General features: G+C 46.4%; 1 protein-coding gene across 1 annotated transcript in view; it reads right to left on the reverse strand.

Moving 5' to 3' along the window:
- Nucleotides 1-2,551: 2,551 nt before the first annotated feature.
- Nucleotides 2,552-22,911, reverse strand: part of LOC140214396 (facilitated trehalose transporter Tret1-2 homolog) — a 34,810-nt gene continuing 14,450 nt past the window's right edge. The window contains exons 4-5 of the mRNA XM_072285757.1: nucleotides 16,448-16,646; nucleotides 2,552-3,185 (exon numbers count right to left, since the gene is read on the reverse strand). Of these exons, the coding sequence (XP_072141858.1) occupies nucleotides 2,851-3,185; nucleotides 16,448-16,646 (534 nt within the window). The 3' untranslated portion in view covers nucleotides 2,552-2,850. The remainder of the gene's footprint in view (nucleotides 3,186-16,447; nucleotides 16,647-22,911) is intronic.

Consider the following 22,911-nt stretch of genomic DNA (forward strand, 5'->3'; position numbering starts at 1 on the left):
GCCGTGAGAAGCGCATACACACATCATATCACACCATCGCTGGGAAACGCAGTGACGCCGTGCCGCAGTATGTGCAAACTCTATCCGTAGCCCTGAGAGTAGGGAGCTACCTCGAGCAACAAGCATTGCATTTTCAGTGCTTGACGACATCATCCTTGCCGCTTTAGTTGACGCGATCGCATTACCGCGGAATAGTAGTCAATCGCCACATTGGACCGACTGGGAATAGGAACTGGCATACGTTCTAGGCGTCTTACGCTTTTCTGAACAATATTCACAAAGTGATGTTTAATTCGACATTTACAGAGTAATCATTCCTTGAAGACAAGTGCTTCGTTTCATATTGTTTTCGGGTGTACATTATCTTTAGGATGTTTCAAAATTATTTGAGGGTAATTTTTTGTAGGCAAAGCAGATTTCCGGGTTCTGCAGCACGTCTGACCCTTTGAAGCTACGTGAAATGAAAGGTACTAACGGCACCAACACCTGGGAATTTGGCGCAACGAAATCCTTCCAGGGAAGCCAGAATGTGGCCCTATGATAGTAAATCGGGTGCATGAATTGGCTTCGATATGTTTGACAAAGACTGGCGCAAGTAAAAATTTTGGATGACACCCGATTTCAAGAATTAGCTGAGTAGGCTTGACAAACACAAAATATCGCAGCACGCTGATCATCCAAAACGTTGATAAGTTGGTTGCTTTCGTTTGAGTCACCCCTCTTGACGTTTGACACTGACACTTGACGATGTTCACGCTGTCAAAGGGATCAGCATTAAGATTAGGCGGCAGCCTCAAATCCAAATCACAATATAAATTAGAAGAAAACTAGGGTTTATTTCGGGGAAACCAGACTGCTGAACAGACAACGCAAACGATGGGTGGAAGTGACAGTGTCGACGCAAAACAAAGTACATCAAGACGTCGTGTGAAAGAGCCTGCTTGAATTGCATCTCTTACAGGCAACCAGCTTCCGCGCAAATTTCATGCTGCTTATACCAGACAAAGGTATTTGGCTGCGGCTGGAAAAGCCATCTTAAGCAAGAGAACATTCCTCAAAGTCACTTCAGCTTGAATGCGTGAACGTTGCCCACGGGAAGAGGGAGACAAGGCCGGACGACTAAGTCCACCAAATTGACTTGGGCACAATGAGTGAGCCGCCTCAAATGGAAATGCCACATGGGTCAATCTGTCATCCTATGGATCAAGAAGTTGGATCAGTTAAACGAAGAATGTGTTAACAATAAAGTAGAAGGCAGAAGTAAAGTTTCGCTTGTCTGTACGTTCATTCATGCAAGCGTATTTTATGACATTAGTGCATGTTGCACGGTGGACATCGATGTGAAAACTTCACTTTTCGTTTATTCAATGCCGGGAGAACAAAACAAGCAAACGCTTTAGTGCGACGCAAACGCTGCTACCTGAAATCTGCGTTAAAATAATAAAATGATAGATGATATGCCGCAGAATACTTTATATATTGGCACTACCTTAATTGACGGGAAGGGTGCGATTGGAAAATGCGCAATAAGTAGGGGCGCAGGAAATGTGACAAATGCATCCCTGCAGAGCGTAGCAAACGACGACTGACGGCCGAAACTTTATTGCAAACGAAAGGTTACCCGTCGTGTGTGGGTGTGTGTATATATATATATATAACCTTTACTAGATATATGACAGCACATATTAAATTTAAGCTAATGGAAGCAGATAGTTCCCGTCCGACACCTTCACTGAGAATGCGTCTTCGTCGTAGTTGGCCTAAGCTTCTGCAGACGCGGCAAACCCACTACACAGGCAACTGTTATGCTCGTGGCAATGCACACACACACACACACACACACACACACACACACACACACATATATATATATATATATATATATATATATATATATATGTTTCGGTCAGCAGTCGTCGTTTGCTGCACTCTGGAACGATGCATTTATCATGTGATTGTCGCACAGAATGGTTCTATAAGTCCGGTATACGCGTTCCATGGCCGAAACGTAGGCCATTAAACGTGGATTATTTCTATGGGTGCTCTTTCCTTCTGAACTACATATCTGTAAACATATTGTTCACAAGGAAGCACCCATAGAAAAAAGTCGCTTTTGCTGGCCTAGGTTTCGGCCGTGGAGAGCCTATATGTATGTATATATATATATATATATATATATATATATATATATGTGAAAGGAGCATGAGCTTCCGGCAGGTGTGCCCATGAGAGGAGCACAGCATGGTAACTTGCTTACGTTGCAGCTGTGGCACGAGCTTCACCAAAGAGATATATATATATATATATATATATATATATATATATATATATGTGTGTGTGTGTGTGTGTGTGCGTGTGTGTATACGTGCGTATGTGTGTATGTTTACACAATGGTTCTCCATGTCCGTTATACACGTGCCACGACCAAAACATAGGCAAGTAAACATGCCTTTATTTTATGTGTGCTTTTTCCCTCAACAATATATTTATATATTCTTCAGAAATAAAGAAACCTAAGCAAGTGAACATGACTTTTTTGCATGTGCGCTCACGAAAAAGTACTTTATTGGCCACTTCTGCCTCTAGCCCCTGAAACATGGCGCACTTGATCAACTTGGCTGCACTTGTTTCAACTTAACCTATTTATTAGAAGCACTGGCGCTCGCGCCTGTTCATAGGGAAGGAATACGAAGTTTGCAGGCATTGTAAACATAAAAGGAAATACTCTCAGTGGGCAATACATAGAACTTTAAAAGAGAGAGCGAAGCATTGGCGACATTCGTCGCGGGAATGACCGCCGACGGAGCTCAGTGCGCTGATCGAAGTGCCCAGTGTTGTTCTCATTGCGACCTACATCCTCTTGAGCACCGATGCCTTCGGAGAGTGGCCAGACGAGCCCTCGGGTTGTCGAAAATGTCCCAAGAGGATCTGCTCGAGACTCTGTCCCTGCGTTTCGGGCATGAAAAGCATCAAGAGAACGGCGCCAACTGTGGTCACCAGAGAGAAAAACCAGGCCAGTCCGGACAGGTGGATGGTGTCCCGTACGCTCGTGGAGAACCACGTGACCAGGAGAACACAGGCCCAGTTGAATGCGCACACGCTGGCTAGGTGCATGCCGCGGTCTCGGCAACACACCAGCTCGGCCCCGAGTATCCAGACCACGGGACCCAGGCCGAGCGAGTAGCCTGTGACGAAGCGGCATCGGAGGAATAGTCTATTTAACAAACGTTATAGGCAGGTTTTGCAGGATGAACGCACAGAGCCCAGTGGCTCAGTATACACAGGTCTGTTGGGATGACACACGGTTAAAGATATTGGGAGGCAACTAATTTGGGAGTACCCATCAACCGTGGCCGGCAAATTGCCTACCCGAGTCGCGCAATCTATTTTTATTTGCAATAGTGAACCCGCAAAGTGATGGCGGTAAATGGGCTGGTGCTTTGCTAGAAATGTGAATTCGTTACTAGTGGACTTCTACGACACCTATTGAGTAGTCACAGACACTGCTGAGGTTGCGAAATCCCTGACTTGTTTTTGACAGGGCTTAAGCATAAGATAATGATAGTGAAGTTCGGTGTTCCCGCCATATTTTAGGCTGCTAGGAAAGTGACAGGTCTGTTCCGGGCCTCTAAAGAAGCAGGGCAGAGGCCTGTCTGTAGAAGGTTGCGTCTATTTAGCAGCGCCAAGGGACACGAGCAAAGCTTAGATTAGGTTGTCGTGTTTTTCGCACTGAAATATTAGAGACCGTGCCAACTCGTCAAGCGAAGAAGCCGGGAGTGTGCATGTTCGCCTGCAGGAATTAGTTGGCGTCGAAGGTGTAAGCACCGTGCGGTAAATCCTATATTGGCAATACCGCGTCCATGTAGAAGCAATTCAACGCAGCGGGGAAATCTAGGTAATCATTGTAGGAAAATCAGTGCAGCTTCATACTTTAAAACCCCCTTGTTTTGCGTTAGTTCAAATACGAAAATTTGGTTTTTGAATCTTTCTGTGCAATAAAACATTCACCAACGATTGCAATACTCCATAATGTGAAATTTGAGTGCAGCTGTAGACGTGTTTTTCGTTTTGCGATATATTGGCCGGCGTGGACAGTCTGTCTCGTGCGGCACATTGGAAACGGAGTGAAGTGTGGCGCGACAGCCTCGCTAGTCGGGAGATCGCGAAAGCCAGCTCGTGGTTGATGCGTGGGCGCGATTCGCAACAGCCGCATTGCAGCTCATGCAGCGCTTCGTTTCCATACACACGACGCACGCCACTCTGGTGTAATATCGTAGCCATCATCGTCGCGCAGCCCGCCTTGCGGGGCTGCTACACTTTTCTTCCCGTGCTTTGGTTCCTCCAATGACAAGAGCAGCCCTTCGTCGCAGCGAAATCGTCCCACCAGCGTCAAGCCTTGCTCGCAGTCGCTTGCTATCGCTCCTCGCAGGAGCAGTGATTGCCGTCACACACGCTGGTACCGTGGACTGACCACAGTAGCTGACTCCGCGGACAAGCGTAACGCTCCCACCTCGCGCCACCCCGGCCCCCCTACCTCAGAAGCGCAGATGAGATCGCCCACGCGGCTGCAGATGCCACGGTCGCCGGCAACCATGGAGTTGCCGGCAACTCAGTGCATGCGGAAGCCGTCTCCCCTCCGCTCCTCTTCCGCTTTCCGCCTCCTGCTTTCACTGTAGCCTCCTCCTCCACTTTCCTCCACATGCGCTATTCTTCCATCTACCGCTGCGCTGCGCTCCGGTTCGGTCGGTTACGAGGTATAAGAACGCCGAGGCAGGCCGACGCTCAACGCAGGAACGATGATGTGTTGTGTTTAGTGGCGCAAGGGCCAGGTTTGGCCAAAGAGCGCCATGACAAGTGTTGATTGATGGATATTGTTTCTTGGCGCAAGGGCCAGAAATGGCCAAAGAGCGCCATGACATTTGGTGATGAATGGCAATGAGTATCGATGAATATGGCTGTATATTGGCCTAAAATATTCGCTGTAAATGGCGTAAAATATGCATCTATTAAAATAAGGTCAATGAAAAGTGAGTCCTATGGTTGTTAAAGTACGTTGAGAACGATAAGATACTAAAACATGTTAATTTATAGCAGCACCAGTGCCTCTGCAGAGCCCTTCAGTGCAAGGGCTGCGAGGCATGTGCTGTGTAAGTGATTTCATTGCAGCTACAGCCTCTAAGCAGAGGCTGTGCTACAAATAGCCTGGCCAAATGATTTCTATGGTATTAGTTTCTTCTAAGAACTTGAGCACTGATTTAAAATTAAATAGAGGGTCATTGCCTAAAAAGAAGACTGGGTGCAGAGGTATATTATGACTGTATAAGGAAGGGAAGAACTTTTTTCTCTCTATTTCTAATAATGGGCACTGAACGAGAACATGAAGGACTGTAAGTCTACTTCCACACCTAGTGCATGTCGGAGGGTTAGTTCCAGTTAGAATATACGAGTGAGTGCTATAGGTGTGCCCAATTCTAAACCTACAGAGCAGTACTTCCTGTTGTCTCGTTGTTTTCTCAGAGATCCAGTTTCCTATTTTCGGTTTGATTAGGTGCAGTTTGTTGAATACCTGAGTGTCCCATTGCCGTTGCCAATATTTCTGTAGTTTATGCTGTAAAAATGGCTTAAGGTCTGTGTAGGGTACAGGTATATTAATGTTTTCATCAGAAAAAGGTACGGATGTAGCCCTTTCGTCAGCAGCTACGTTGCCCTCTAGGCCTCTATGACCAGGCACCCAACAAAGAACAATCATTTGGTTAGACATGTATGCTGAACATAGAAGGTTATACACTTTATTAAGGATGGGGTTTTTGTGTTTTCGTAGACTTGATATGCAACTAACAACGCTTAATGAGTCTGCGAATATGACAGCCTTTGTTATACCTGTTTGTTTTATATGTTTCACAGCAGAGAAGATCGCGTATGCCTCCGCTGTGAAAATGCTGGTGTTTGGATTTAATGCACCGGACGTTGAAAATGAAGGTCCGAGCGCTGCATAAGCTACACCATGAGTAGACTTTGAAGCGTCTGTATAAAACTCTGCGCAGGAGTACTTCGCCTGGAGTTCGAGGAAGTGTGAATGTATATGCACCTCAGGCGCATGTTTTGTTATTGCGACGAAAGACATATCACACTGGATAGACTGCCATTCCCAAGTAGGTGCAAGGTTAGTGGGAGTCATTAGGACTGTTTCTTGATGTTGAATACCGGTTTCATTAGCCAGCTGTTCTAAGCGCACAGACAGAGGAGCTCGAACGGATGGGCGGTTACGGTAAAGTCTTGCAGAAGATAAGTCAAGTACAGTTGAGTAACACGGATGTTCGTCATTCGATTTGCATTTTAAAAAGTAGCAAAAGTTTAGATATGTTCTGCGTAGGTGTAGGGACCATTCGTTCGCTTCAACATACAGACTTTCCACAGGGCTTGTCCTAAATGCGCCTGTTGCCAGCCGTATACCTAGATTGTGGACCGGGTCGAGAATTTTCAGAGCACTGTCCGAAGCGGATTGGTACACCACGGCTCCGTAGTCGAGGCTTGATCGTACAAGGCTTTTATACAGGCTAAGCAGACACCTCCTGTCACTGCCCCAGTTTGTTCGAGAAAGTAGCTTCAGCAGGTTCATAGTCTTCAGGCACTTAGCTTTAAGGTATTTCAAGTGGGGAATGAAATTAAGTTTTCTGTCCAAAATAATACCTAAAAATTTATGTTCAAGACTGACCGATAGTCGTTCTCCGTTAAGGTCAATGGCGGGTTCCGGTGACATGCCTCTCTTGTTTGTGAAGAGAACACATGTGCTTTTTTGAGGGTTAAATTTAAAACCATTTTCTTCTGACCACTTTGAGAGTTTGTTCAGGCCAAGCTGTAGCTGTCTCTCACAGATGCTGAGATTGCACGACCTAAAAGCTATCTGTACATCGTCCACATAAACCGAGTGAAAGAGTGTGCGAGGTATGATGGTATGCAAGGAGTTCATTTTCACAATAAAGAGTGTACAGCTCAGCACTCCACCCTGCGGTACACCTGTCTCCTGTGAGAATGATCGAGACTGCACATTGCCAATTCTAACGCGAAATGTTCTGTCAGGCAAGTAGCTCTAAATAATGGTGAGCAAGTTGCCGCGTATACCCATTCCAGAAAGATCCCGAAGGATCCCGAAGCGCCACGTAGTGTCATATGCCTTTTCCATATCTAGGAATACAGATACGACAAACTGTTTGTGGATAAAGGCTTCACGAATGTACATTTCCATTCGGACCAGCTGGTCTGTCGTCGACCTGCCTTCCCTGAAACCGCATTGGTATGGGTCTAATATTTTGTTGGTTTCAAGATAGTGGAGCAAGCGTTTGTTCACCATCTTTTCAAAAAGTTTGCATAGGCAGCTTGTCAACGCTATCGGTCTATAACTGTTTGCCAAGGAAGGATCCTTACCCTGTTTCAAAATGGGAATTATAATGGCCTCTTTCCAGACAGAGGGAATCTGGCCGGAAGACCATATACCATTGTAAAGAAAAAGAAGGGTTCTTTGTGTTTCAGATGGCAGGTGCTTTAACATTTCATATATTATGCGGTCAAAGCCTGGGACAGATTTGTTGCAGCCGTTTAGTGCTGCTTGAAGCTCTGCTATACCAAATGGTCTATTGTATGCCTCACATTTTGCACTTTTTCGTACTAATGGCTGCCGTTCTATTCGTATTTTATGTCTTTGAAATGTGCCAGAATAGTGTGACGAACTGGATATGCGTTCAAAATGTGCGCCTACATTGTTCGCCTGGTCTTCCATACTATCTCCCTGTGTATTTACTAAGGGTAGCGAGTAAGGTTGTCGGCCGTTTATTCTGTGCACTCTATTCCAGACCTTCGTCTCATCCGTGTAAGAGTTAATTCCTGATATATATTTTTGCCAGCTCTCTCTTCTAGCTTGTCGGCGCGTTCTCCTTCCCTGTGATTTGACATGCTTGAAATTAACAAGGTTTTCTGCAGTCGGAGAATCGCGGAGCAGCCCCCATGCTTTGTTCTGCTTTTTACGCGCTTTACGACATTCCTCGTTCCACCATGGAACACGGCGCTTGTTAGGTGACCCCTTTGTTTCTGGGATACATTTGGTCGCGGCATCAATCAGAAAAAAGGTGAAGTATTCAACCGCAGCTTCCAGGTTTAGAGCAGAAACGTCAGCCCACGATATGAGTGTAATTTTTCGGAACTGTTCCCAGTCGGCTGAATCAGTTTTCCACCGAGGAAACTGTGGGGGACATTCATTCGTCTTCGGTGTAGACAGTACTATCGGGAAATGGTCGCTCCCGTATGGATTTCTAATAACGTTCCATTTAAGATCAGGTAAAAGGGTGGGAGATGCAATACTGAGGTCTATAGAGGAATAGGTCTTATGTGCAGTATTATAATATGTAGGTGGCTTACTATTCAAAAGGCATGCACCAGATGAAAAGAGAAACTGTTCAATCAGTCGACCTCGCACATCGCAATGAGAGTCACCCCATAGGTTGCTGTGTGCATTAAAATCTCCTAGAACCAAATAGGGTTGGGGTAATTGGTCTATTAATGCATGGAATTCATGTTTATGGAGATGATAGTGCGGGGGTATATACAGAGAGCAGACGGTAATAAGTTTGTTTAGAAGTATGGCTCGAACGGCCACTGCCTCTAGGGGCGTTTGTAGTTGTAGATGTTGACACGCTATACCTTTATCGAGTATAATAGCTACGCCGCCAGATGATGCGATGGCATCATCACGATCTTTACGAAAAATAACATAATGACGAAGAAAGTTAGTGTGTTTAGATTTAAGATGGGTTTCCTGTACACACAGCACTTTTGGAGTGAGTTCGTAGAGAAGTTCTTGAACATCATCAAGGTTTCTAAGGAGACCTCTGACGTTCCACTGCATAATTAGCGTGCCCATAATGAAGATAATTTGGTGCTGTGTGTATGGAAACGGAAGTTATGCTTTAGATTACAGAGCTCTTTCGAGGCCCTGTAATCGGGGTTTTGCCCTTTTTGAAGCGTTCGAGGGAGCCCCGCCGCTCCTTAGGCGTTTGGTGCGCCTTCAGGACAGGTGTAGTGTCCATTGCCTCTAGCGAGGCGCCGGACACGTGCTCTTGAGAGCGAGAAGTTTTCCGAGTGAGTCCTGCCTCGGAAGGCAAGACCCTTGCGCCCACCAGCCCGGAGGTCGATGGGGCTCCCTGAGGGATTTGGCTGCGCCGGCTGTTGCCAGCGCTGGAAGGGGCCGGGGATGTTGGAGCAGCCTCGGCTGCGCCCACCTTCGGGCTCGATGGTCCCTTCTGCTGGGTTGACGGAGCAGCGCTAGCTGCAACCGTCGCGGGGGCAGATGGCGTAACTGCCGACTCACTGCTTGTGGGTCGAACAGCCGCCGGAGGCCGTTGTGACGCTGCCCCCTGACGCGCCACTTCGGCAAAGGTGGTCTTAGGAAGGTATGAAACCCGCCTGCGTGCCTCTTTGTATGATATGTTTTCCTTTACTTTGATTGTGACTATTTCTTTTTCTTTCTTCCAAGACGGGCATGACCGCGAGTATGCGGCATGCTCGCCATCACAGTTCACGCAGTGTGGAGCGTTTTCGCATGTTTCAGAGGCATGATCACGGGAAGTACATTTTGCACATGTCTGCCGGCCTCTGCAGTTCTGGGAACTGTGACCGAAACGCTGGCATTTGAAGCAGCGGAGAGGATTTGGAACATACGGCCTGACCCGTAACATTACGTAGCCGGCCTCGAGTGTCTCAGGCAGAATGCTTGAGGAGAAAGTCAATACAAGGTGCTTGGTTTTTATCTCCTTCCCGTCGCGCCTTAGCATGATTCTTTTAACATTGATCACGTTTTGCTCACTCCAGCCTTCCAACAGTTCGGCTTCTGTGAGCTCCATCAGATCATCGTCAGAAACAACACCACGGCTGGTGTTCATAGTTCGGTGTGGGGTTACTGTTACTGGGATTTCCCCAAATGACTCAACTTTAGGAAGATTTTCAAACTGTTTTGGATCGCGGAGTTCCAAAAGGAGATCGCCGCTAGCCATTTTGGATGCTTTATAGCCTGTACCAAGAGTTTCAGTGAGATACTTAGATACCAGGAAAGGAGAAATCATTCTCATGGTCTTTTCAGGTTTGCTTGAATGAATTACATGGAATCGGGGGCAGTTTTGCGATTTGTTTCCAAGAAATTGGAAAATATCTTCGGTGCGCCCTCGTTTCTGAGGGCGATCAGGTAGTCGAGGAAAAGAAGTGGCCATTAGGAGTATGGTGTTTTCGGCAGGGATGGCCGCCGCCCACCATGGAGCCCAACCAGGGGACGACACAGGACGGAAATATTCAGTTCTGCGCACGCCAGCGGTACAACCCCGCTATAACCGAATACATATACCCAAGAGTGGATATAGTGCACAAGGTTAACCCTCGCTGCCTACGAAGTCGGAAGTAACAGGAAAATAAAGAGAGGACAGGAAAGATTAAAAGTGAGAGAAAGACGAAGGTTGGAGGGAGAGAGAGACAGGAAAAGGCAACTACCGATTTCCCCCGGGTGGGTCAGTCCGGGGGTGCCGTCTATGTGAAGCCGAGGCCGAAGAGGTGTGTTGCCTCCACCGGGGGGCCTTAAAGGTACAAACACCCAGCTTCAGCTCAACCTCCAGGATCCCCTTTTCCCCAGACACGGCTAAGCCGCGCACGGCTACACGCGGGAGGGTCCAACCCTCGTGTGCTCGGGTCCGTGGTGTCGCAACACACCAAAAGCCTGCTGACGCAGACGCCCCTGCGGGGGCTCAACGCAGGAACGGGCGCCTAAGTGCTGCGTTCTAAAGGAAGGCCTTGCCTCTGTAGCTTTCTTCGAACAAATAAATGAACTACGTCAGATACGAGTGGCACGGGTCTGCCGTGAATCTTGCGTTTTCTAGGCTTACTGTTTCGCGTAGCCCTCCGTTAAGTAAACATCGACTGTTATCCAGCGCTTCTATATATCTTGACTCCTTGTGTTCCCTATATTATTGCCCCGCTGACACAATGTGGGTTGCGTGAGAAACAAACGTAGAAGATGAATGGCACGTGAGACATGGACGCAGTACGAAGGACCTTCTCGGTCAACCTTCAGTTCTGCCGCTGACGTGTTTGCAAGTATTAACTAAAAGCAAAAGCCCGGAATAACGTTTTGGTTGCCTTGTATACAATATTCGCATCGGATTTTATTACAATTTGTGGCACTTGGTATTATGCCCGTTTGAGCAATTATCAATTATCATCATCACAGGCCCAAATCGCCCAACTGCAAGACAAAGGGCCTCATCCGACAAAGCTTTCAAGCTATATGTTGCTCCACCCTAGAAGCCTGTAACAGCATTGTCAAATGACACACACTCCTTATTTCGCGCAATATTTTTACAAGAACTGTGAGTCACTTTGATATCGTTTATATCCTAGAGTTTCTTAGAAAAATTTCTAGAGGGACCTCTGGCGTTAGTATCCACGAATACTGCACGTACGACGATTGCGACGATTCAGAAAGCATAGTGATAATGGATGAATGCATGGATCTATAAAAGCTTCTACCTTCTGGATTCAAATGTATTTCTTCCTTTGCAAGTTCATCAGTTACGACGTAATATTGCGTTATAAAGCCAACCAATCGCAATGCTTGTCAATATGCGCAGAGACTAATCGAATTGCTGGGTTTATTAAACTAGGACAGCATGGAATGTAGGCACATAATGTGCAATAAGCAACCCCAGCAGAATGTCTGAAGCCACAGGCACAAATATTAGACAAATCCTTGCGCTACCCATCACATTCACGGCAAACGAACAGCCCCGAGTAGTGCCAAAATCTTTCTAAAATGCAAAATGTTCGTAGATTTACCATCGAGCCCATCACAATCGGGTTGTGTTGTGTGCTTGCTACGTGTCCTCCCAAAGAACAATGTTGCTCCCCTATTTCATAAACCCTATCTGCAAATAGCAGTTGTTTTAAAACAATTAAATTATGGGGTTTTACGTGCCAAAACCACCCCGGGTTATACGGCACACCGTAGTAAGGGATTCCAGACATTTGGGTAACATGGTGTTCTTTAATGCGCACCTAAATCTTATCAATTGTTCTATAACCCAAGTAGACAGGGCTGAGAACAATCACAGTGGCTTGTCTGGGAAGCCTGGGCAGAGAAAGCAAAACATTCTAATCATAATGGAAATATAATTTTAACTGAGACACACTATCGGCGAGATGGTTCCAAAAAGATTGCCCTTAACTCAGCGAAAATGCACCAACCGTACGCCTGCAGATTGTAGCTATATTTCGGCTCGTCGAGAAAATTAAATACAAGATATATTTTTTTAGATGGACCACATTTTTTTTTTAAATTGCCTATGGCAGATAGCACAATTCTAACCCGTGATCTAAATTTCTAGATGAGGCGGCCATTACTTCTAAGAGAAGTCAAATGTTCAATAATTAGTGTAATTTCGCTACTTAACTTTTTAATGAGTTACATCACGCCACATGTTTCAATCTATCAATTATAGCCGCTCAGTTCGCACGGCGTATCCACTTGGAATGAATTCTCTGGACAGCACCAGTTGCGAGGTATTGTCAAGGTGTCCGACGAAATGCATTGGCGTTTCAGGTACTTTGTTTAGAACCGCTGTTTTATGCACTGAAGCACAAAAGTAACTGGAACACCAATGCATTTCGATGGATACCTTGGAAGTTAACATCTCGGAACGGGTCCTGTCCAGGGAATTCGTTACAATTGGATACGCCGTACGAACTCAGAGGCTATAATTCATATATTGGCATATGTGGCGTACAGTACTCAATCAAAATGTTAATTAGCGTAATGACGGTAATTACTCAACTGATCATTTATTTATCGTAGAAGTAAGGGCCGCCTCATCGAGTACTTTCGATCAAGCGTTAGACCTGTGCTATCTGCCATAGGCAATCTTTAAAAAAACTGGTGCCGCTAAAGAAAGAAAGAAGGCACTCTGTTTATACAGCAATACACTTCCCGTTAAAGCGGTAATTTTTGTGACATTTAAGCCACGTAATAAATATAGAGATAAACTTCCGGGAAAACAACATATATTTTGTGACCTTACATCCAGGGATTACTGCACCCGCACGTGGGTACTTGTGACCGGATATTAGCCAGCTGTAAGCCCGAAAATTTTCTACTGCTGCGTCAATGTCCGATTATACAGCTGTTCTTTCTTTCAGTGTATATAGGTTCGCTTAAGTCTGATCGACCAGCGGTTGCTTGTAGTGCACCCCCCCCTTCAAAATATTAAATTATGTGGTTTTAGGTGCCAAAACCACGATCTGATTATGAGGCAAGCCGTAGTGGGGGACTCCGGAAACTTGGACCACCTGAGGTTCTTTAACGTGCAGCAAAATCTAATTAACACGGGTGTTTTCGCATTTCGACCCAATCGAAATGCTGCCAACATGGCCGGGATTCGATTCCGCGATCACCCCCCACACCACCCCTCACGTGTAATATGGATGGAAACAACTTTAAAGAAAATCCGGCACTGTCTAATGACCCGGGATACAGTTTCCCACGAGGGGACTTCGAGGTCTTGCCTAGTCGCCGCCTCTCGGGCCCCCTTGACTGCCCACTCGTGTCGTGTGGTTTGAGCTACGCAGAGCGGCGGCCCACTTCGACGCAAGAGCCTCCGGCGCTACTGCCATTTTAGCTGGTATAACATGACACTCCCAAAATGTGTGCGAGAGCGCCGCTCTAGTTGCCTGACATAACTTGCAAAGAGCACTGGCGCATTGCGCGTGGAAAATGTGCTGCAATCGCACCGGACTGGGGAAAGTGTGTGTCCTGCAGTTGTCGCCGGACGATCGCCTGGCGAGGTTTCAGTTTCAGGTGAGGGGGGGGGGGGGGCAATATCCGCCTGCCTATCTGGTAGTGCTTGGTGATGTCGTTGTATCTGACAAAGCGCTTTCGCGTGTTTCGCACCAGGAGGTCCGAACTCGAAGAGGGGGTCTCCGACTCTGTGCGGCGGATCAGTTCTTGTGCAGAGCGGTGTGCTACCTCGTTCAACTTAGGGGTGGCCCTCGTCGGTGGGGGTGGCGACGTACGCTAGAAACCACATGATCGCGGTGCTATCGAAGTGCTGTCGACCAACTTTCTTTAGGATCTGGAGAGCTTCGGAGGTAAGGCGCCCCCCGCGCGTAGTTACGAACTGCGGATTATGAGTCGCTAAGAACTACCTCGCAGAGGGGGTCGGTAAGCGCAACCGCAATCACAACCACCTCCGCTATTTCTGGGTATTTTGTACTGACATTAAACGCGTGCGTAACCCGTGACTTAACGTCTACGATTAACACCGTGAACCGGTGTTCTCGTGTGTATTCTGCCGCGTCTACAAAGCGCGCAGTTCTCTTCTCATCAAAGGAGCGCCTTGGCACGGGCCTGGTGTCTCCCCCGTTATGTTCGGGGTGCATGTTTTGAGGGATAGGGGCAACGATCAGCGTGTGGCTGATCATGATTATATTGCGCTTAGTGTTACACTGACGAACACAAGGCACAAGATGTGGACGTACGTGGTGCAAACTACCAACTGTTAAATACTGTTAAAGAATGCATGCTTATATATAAGGAGATGTGGCGGGTGGGGGGGGGGGGGGGGAGATATAAAAAGATATGACAAAGTGACGACATGTGATGATGTTTTGGGCCGGAAACACATCGTTCACTTGCACCCGTCTGCCCTGGCAAACTCGACCTCAGCTTTGACAAGCACGATGGTTGGAGTGCTACCGCACTTCTCTCCTTTTTTTTTTCTTTTCTTCTTTTTTTTTACAGCGACGCTGTATACCTCTACCGTCCAAAGAAATTTTACTGTCGTAAGCAAAAATTCCCCATACGTAGGCCGATGCCGACGATAGTGCAATACCGGGCCGACCCGCGGTGGAGGTGAAGCAGGCGTTAAGCACTCCCCAAGCGTGGGCCGATCCCGAAAATAGTGCAATGTCGGGCCGACCAATGGCGGAGTTGCAGTTCGCCATTAAGAGACCCACATAAATAGCTTCGCTGGTCATTATTCTTCAAAGAGTGGAAGGTCACGGAATTTTTTTTTGCTATCGCAAGTGCCTCTCATATTTCTCGGTCCGTTACTGTATTTGATGTGCTAATGACTGTGGTGCTTTCTAGTAGCAGTGAGCTAGAAAGCACCACAGTCATTAGCACATCAAAAGCAAGATCGGAGCGAGAAATATGGGAGGCACTTGCGATTGTGTTGAACACTATGGCCCTTATTGCAATTTACAAATTCTAGCCGTGGATCTCTCGAGGCGGATCCACTTGGAACGACTTCTCGAGATTACAACCCTTTCTAAATAATAATGCCCGAGCTTTGCGAAGAAATGCATTGACGTTCCAGTTACTTTCTTAACAAAATATCCTTTTATGCATTCAAGCACGAAATTAACTGGAACGCGAGTGCATTTCTCCGCAAAGTTCGAGAATTAATATCTCGAAACTGGTGTCCTCCTGAAAAATTGTTCCAAGTGGATCCGCCTTGCGACATCCACGGCTACAATTCGTAAATTTCAATATGGGCCATGTGGTAATTAGTCAAAAGCTGAATTAGTGAATTTTTGTGAATTAGTAGAATATGCATTTCAATGTTTTATGCACGTCTGCCTCTTCGACTGGACCAGCTCACGAACTAGAATTGTGGTATCTGCCACAGGCGACCATTAAGAATTTTTCGAGGTGTTCACTGAAACACCCTGTATATTTTTACAGCGAAGCTGTAAGCAATGGCTCGAACACCGTCAATAAGCAATGGCTCGAACACCATCGTCTTCTTCCTCAGCTGGCTCCGTCACCGCTCATCATTCCAGCGTACAATTTCACTTCTATAGTTGTAATGGGGAGGCCGCGTTAACTGGGCTATGAGCCATTGCTTAAGGGCCCATTCATTATTTACGGGACGAACATATTTAATAACAGAGGTGACACGCGAATGTGTGCGCGTACCTATACTGCCACGAGGACCACCGATTTGGACAATAAATATGTTCGTACCTGTGTTGAAAATTCTGTGTGACCGCTGTGTCGTGCGCTAAACAGCTTCGCTAGTCATCCACCTTCACAGAATGGAATGGCTCGCGAAAATTAAAATTCGTTTGATTCAGATGCGACCTATTTGTATTATTGAGAATGTTATCGCGACCACGAAATTAGCCAGTTGCTATTGATGGGTCCGGCTGCTTGCGACAGAGAGCTCTACCGATTTTAAACTGATTTTGACAGGATATTGTAAATTTCGTACTGCATTCAGTCTAACATTATTTGGCGTCCATGATCCCAGGTCGTTCCCTAACAGATAGGCAATGCTTTTGTACTACGTTAAAAAATATGCTTCAGGACCCCTTAAGGCAAAACTCGCGCGTTCGGCATTTTGAAGTGTTTAGTGCGTACCGATAATGTAGAGTCCCAATAAAAGAAGGGGCAAGCGTTGGACGAGTGAACTTCCTGATGGCTGCGCTTCGTTGCTCGACATTGGATTGAGGGCTGCGATGGTGACCATGGCGCACACGCACGTGATGCAGGAGAAGAGAAGGAGCCGTCGCCTGCCAACCACGTCCATGAGAGACACCACCACCATGGTGACAGCCACCTAACCGGAAAAATAGGAAAAAATAGCGGCGTCTGGGAGAGATCCTCAAAGCCAGGCCTCCGATATGGCACGCTCACACCTTGAAAAGGTTGTGCGGATCCCACGTAGCGGGGGCATCTATGATGGGAAAAAGCTTTCTGCGCCGTTTGCTTAGAATGACGGAATTAGCAGGGATGTCGATGGCGAGTGTTTAATATTCTCAGCGTGTAGTCCTATACGAGAGTGGTGAGTTGATGTTAAACGTTATGTCGCTGTGCGCCACTGCTGTTTGTCTGCATGGTGCACAGAGCACACATCATGACGTGTTTGTTTGAGGCGCTGTAGCGCGCCGTTGTTCATACCATCCGAGAAGGTTAGCATTGTCATCGCCTCACTCGGCAAATTGAATCGGAACAGAAATGTTAAACTTTAATTTATTTGCGGGCTTGTATGTGACAAGCCACAATTGGATAATGAAGCACGCCGTAGTGGCGGACCATGGATTAATTTTGACCGCTCCGGGTTTCTTGAACGTGCACCTAAGCCTATGTGCGCGAGCGTTTTTACGTTTCGCTCCCGTCGAATCGCGGCTACCACGGTCCCGATCGAACCCGCCATTTCGAGTATTGCCATAGCCGCAAAGCAGCCGTGGTGCACATAGAAATGTCGACGTGCGACCGCTTCTGTAGTGCATCCTAGACGCTACGAAGATTTAATGCAGCTTTGCGCCTGCACGGCGTGAGTCAGTTATCCGCCTGACAAATTTGCATGGTGTTTCGCTTTAAGAAGTAGCAGGAACGTGTCCTATCACACACTGAACCTAAAGTTATCCACTTTGTACGCAACAGTTGTCGCGTCGAGCATTAGCGTTTCCTCGCCTTCTCACGTAGCATTTTCCCTTTCTTGCACCCCCCCCCCCCCCCCCCCCCATGTACGGTAAGTGCGAGAAAAGAGTGACAAGGCTGTCATTCACTCGCTTCGTGACTGCGTCCGCTCTGACAATCCTCTGCATTCTCTCGCTACCTGCTCTCTACCATTCTATGTACCTCCCCTTGGGACTGTTGCTCATTAGTAGAAAAGAAAGTGCTGCAGTAGGTGCAAAGCTTTTTTGGGGGGTCACGGATACTACAGCTGTCAAGAAGGTATTGCGCAACGCCCAGGGAGCTAAAGATGACATTGTGCACATGCGACGCGATGAAAAGCTCCAAACGAGTTGCTCGCATCGCCTTTTCTCTCTACCATGCTGCTGCCATGTGTACGCACGCTCTGAACCACCTCGCGACATGGCGTGCTTGGAGAAAAAGAAGAAGACGAAGATGGCAGCAGCTGCAGAGGAAAGATGCAAGGAAGAAGCAAAGAAAACTTTGCTTTAAAGGCATCGAAATTCAGGTGGAGATTACCAGAGTGCGATATCGCGCTGCAGTCAGGATAATGACTCAGCGAGATCTGTAGGGAGCGTCCACTTTCAAGAAGCATTGGGATTCAAAGAAGATGGAAAGATTAACTGGTCAGCAGTCAAGATAAGTAGGCGACAGTTAGAGTATTGGTGCTAGAAAAGCAGAGAATGTATTGATGTAACGGGAGTCATTGCAAGTGTAGATAAGGGTACAGTATAATGATAGAGCTTTGAGACATTAAAGTTAAGATCTAGATCAGAGAAAAAGTTAGACAGCGATAGGTGGAACAAAACTTGTAGAATAAAGCAGGCTAGAGGGCTATTTGCACCCGCCGCGTTACAAAGGCGATGTCAATAAACTTCATCATAAGAAGGGTCATCATTATCATCAGCAATCGAGATAACTGAAACGTTTAGACGGAGCCGCGATCGCTAAATGTAAACTTACAATACAGAGATAAGAGTTATAATAAGGGAACAAATAAAGAATTTGACTTCATTATATGTACTAAAACGTGATTAGCTCAAGCAGGCTGACAATTTGTCACCACCCCGTTTCCAAAAGGATGAAAATTAAAAAAAATATTATTATCACTGTCTAAATATCACTGAAAATTGTAGAGATACATCAGGTGTGCTTATTTTAGAATTAACAAAATTTTTAAACGTAGCCTGTGGCAGATTCCACAGTATTAATTGTTGAGCTTAATTTCAGAAAGAAGTATTCATTACGTGAACAAGAAATCGAATCAGGAAATGAACAACCAGCCAAATTGAACTGTACAGCTTGCTAAGTATTTACTGTGGGCACTTATTGCACTTCAAGAATTGAAGCAATAATCTTCTCAAGAGAAGAGATTTAAAACTAGCACCAGTTTCGAGATAGGAGCGCTCAGGCTTGCGGTAACATACATTATTGTTCCACTTACTTCTCTAACAAAACGACTGTGTACACACTGTAGGAGAAATTTAACCTAGACACCAGTGCGCTTTCTCGCAAAATCTTGAAATGCCCCTCAAAATTTATTTCAAGTGGATATGGTGTGTGAACTCAACGGCGACAATTCGTAACTTTCAATGCGTAACATGAAGTATTTAGTTCAAAAGCCAGGTAGCGAAATTTTGTTAATTAACCAGTGGCGCGTGTTGACTTTTTTTCTGCAAGAATAGTCCGCCTCCTCACGCAATCCTGTTTCACAAATGAAATTGTGCTAACATAGAAGATTTTTAAAAACTCTGAATTATAAATGAAAAAAATGTCACAGTTTCGCCCTAAAGGCAAACCGTCGATTGCGATAGCAAATTAGTAGAGAGCTACGCGAAGCATAGTAGTTTTACCAGCCGCAAAAACTTCGAAACATTCACTTACTAATTGAATTAACAAGCGTGGTGTCAGCGCGCACAAGCACACATAAACACATCACACTCGATGAGCGCGGACACTCACTGTCGAAACGCTGGCGTAAGCAAGCGTGGCAGTAGCGGCGAGCGAAGTGACCTTCGTGCGGTCTATAGCTTTAACGCAAGAGTGGCTAGAAGTCAGCGTGCACAAAGGCATGAGCCGTCTGCAGATCCCTTTCAAGATACCACGCGCGTGGTCGTGCAAAGGGCGCACCAATTGGCGAAGTCGAGGCCGCCCCCCCCCCCCCTCCCCCCCACTCCCCACCTCCCGCGCTGCTTCCCCACTTCCCTCCACATATCGAGCTCGACATTTAGCCGCGATCGTCAGTTCGCCTTGCTTCCGGTCGCGAAATGCGCAGCCAGTTGATACCACTGAAATACTGACAACACAGCGATGCCAACTGCGCACTGAAAATGGAGCTGCTAAGGAAGGCACTTATTGTTTTTGAAACATTACAGCTTTTGTTATTCGCTTTCGAGGATGCGCAAGTAGCCCGTGTATGGTACGACGCTCAGGATTATTAATGTCACCGGAAGCGAAGCAGGAAAATTTTGGCACGAAAACAACTTCGTGGTATGCAGGTGCGGTGTGTTCGCTACGCGCTTCGAGACCGTTGGTAAATCCGTGCTGGCCTTGGCCATTTAGTTGTCACAATTAATTACTTTTTTTGTAGCGATATCAATTAAATGAGCCCTCAAGGTACATTTCCGACGTCGACCTGATGTTTCGTATAAAATACCCATTTCGCAACCATTTTCAAACGCGCGCAGACGCCATGTTATCACGGCGTCTGCGCGCGTTTGAAAAATGGGTGCGAACGAAAGCGTGCGAAGGTGAGCCGAGAAGGATGGCGTCTGGATCTCGTGCGCATAGGAGAGGAAGGCGAAGGTGCCACGCGCGCTCTTCCATCGCCCTCGAGACAGCAGGGGGAAGGGGGAAGAGGGGGCGTTCTACTCCAGTGGTGACTGCGTATTGCGCGGCAGACCGAGGCCGCACGGGCCGTATTTCGAAAGTGGTTTGCAGTGGGTACAAAGTCCAGGCTAGCCGAGTGCTGATGGCTTCGTGTGCGCTTAGTTATCGCCGCTTAGGTGGCGCTATAAACGAGACGCAGCGCGTCGGGCAATACCCTCGCTGCTGCTGTTGCTCTTCCTTACGCCAGCGTTCTGACATCGAATGTGAGCAGTCGTCGAGTGAGATGTGATCGTGGTGGCCTGCGCACGCATCGCCATGAATAGCTTATTTAGTTAATTTAGTTATTAGGCGAACGTTGGCAAGCTTATGCGACCAATAAAACTACTTTCCTTACTTCGTATAGATGTTTAATAAGTTGCTATTGCAATCGATGCTACACCTTTTAGGTGAAACGGCGACATCTTTTGACACGCACCAAATTGAGTGTTTTCTTCTTTTAACTCCACCTACTCGCAGGTCTCTGAAAAAGACGGCTTACAAATTTCATTCGTGTCTTTATTTTTCGGGCTAAAATAACTACATACGTTGCCAAAAGCAAGAGAAAAGGTATTTGAAAGAAGTCAGAGAGATCGGCCGGCTTGAGCTAGCGCACTATAGCCTGCAACTCTGCACAGTAGGAAGGGGAAACGGGGACAAAGGCTGCACGAGGGATGATGATGACTTTGAAGAGGCATGCACAACGATGAAGCAAGTTCATTATTCTCATGGTTATCAAGAAAGTCCAAAAGGTCATTCAGAAGTCTGATAGCCTTCCAGAGCATGTCTGTAGTCATGAATTCAAACAAAACTTGAAAAAGACGCGCAACGAAGAAGCTTAAAGAAGACTGAGCATCCTCTCTATGGCAAAATTTGTCTCTTGCCATTTTTTCAGAAAGTGCGATCTTCCTCTTCCATCTTCGGGCAATCCTTCGACATTTGCTTTGTGAGAGCAGGGACCGTTGGTACATGCCAATGAATGTGCCTCGCAGTCCACGCTATTAAACGTGCACAGTGGTTGCGTGCCTATCTTGAGATACTTCCGATACTGCAGAGTTCTCGACACGAATGGTCAGACGCGGTGAACCACGTACTCCACTTTAACAGACGCTGTTAAGTTCTACGAGGCAAATATCAATTTGTTGCATGAGATGCATTCTAGAGCACATGTTACGCAACAAGCGCTGTGATCTTTCCATTAAGTTAAGCGGAATGCAATCAATTGCATGAAGATGTAAAAATGTAAAGCAACGGAATGAAATGTGCGAGCAGGCCGGAACACATCGTGCCTTTATATAGATACAACGAGTTCCACCTAAATAGTGTCAAAGGCGAGCACACCGTGGTACGGAGATGATGGCTGATACCAAAGACAACACTTGCTAGTAGTTTTCAAGCTGCTCATAATATCTTACACGGAAGCTGCCTTTGCGACTAGAGCTGCTTGAGAATATAAACGCAAAAGCCGAAAATATCAGATATGGAAGTGCCAGCTTTTACCCGAGGAAGAAAAAGCCTTAGCTTGCTAACAAATTGAAGGTATATACTTAAGGGTGGTGTCAGAAGAATGGAAAATAATTGAGTGCGTTGGGGGAAATAATTTTCTTTAGTAGTCGCTTTCCAAAACTACATTGAGGGTTCGAAGAAGTCCCGAGAGAAAACTAGCGCTGATAGTTTGTAAGAACTAGAGTGCCTCCTTTGAAGAATACGCCGGGAAAATATTAAAGCATCAGAATGGATGAAGTGAGCTAGTAGTTGTCGCCAAATTTGGGCTAATACTGCAGGGAAATTGAAATGCTTGCACGCGCAATAAATACCGAAGTGTACACAATTGACATCTGAGAGGACTACAGGATGTATAGACGGCCAGGAGAGCTTACCGGACTGGGCATTGTACGAAAAAGAAGGATGAATACACATAGCTGAAAGAGCTGGATGTTATTGGCCTTGAGTTCAAATTTCAGTAGCGGAGCAGCCTTTGCCGCCTACACGGTGATTTGTTAAATGAGATGCCTCGGCAGAAAGTAAATCCACATTTGTCGTAGAACCGGTGTGAGCAAAGAGTTGCCACGTGACTGTAGATGGAAAAAAGATGCGTTAGAATTTTGAAGAAGTTACAAAGAATTACCGCCGGTGCCTCGAAAACGCGCTTTCGAGAACAAGAAAAATTTTTGAATTTCTCGTTGGTTGTGAGAGAACGTTTACTACATTTCGAATGACAACTGTGCACACGTAAGACGAGTAGGACGTGTTAAAGGCCTCTTTGTCAGCTTGGAAGAGTTAATTTGCATGCAGCCACAACGACGCAGCTCTACACATATTTATTTGTACTACACACTACGTATCCCGTTGCACCCCCCCCCCCTACAATCCCCATAATAAGGACCACGTCTCTTCCTCCAGCACAAATACCTTCTCCTATTCCTTCTTTCCTCGGATGTAAATAGAGTGGAACCACCATTCCGCAAACATTGTTTTCATAAGTGATAATTCCTGCATTCGAGATGCCCGAGGGAAAGTCACTTACTGAAGGGCAGTTT

The sequence above is a fragment of the Dermacentor andersoni genome, unplaced genomic scaffold (assembly GCF_023375885.2).
Source record: "Dermacentor andersoni unplaced genomic scaffold, qqDerAnde1_hic_scaffold ctg00000041.1, whole genome shotgun sequence".
NCBI lineage: Eukaryota > Metazoa > Arthropoda > Arachnida > Ixodida > Ixodidae > Dermacentor > Dermacentor andersoni.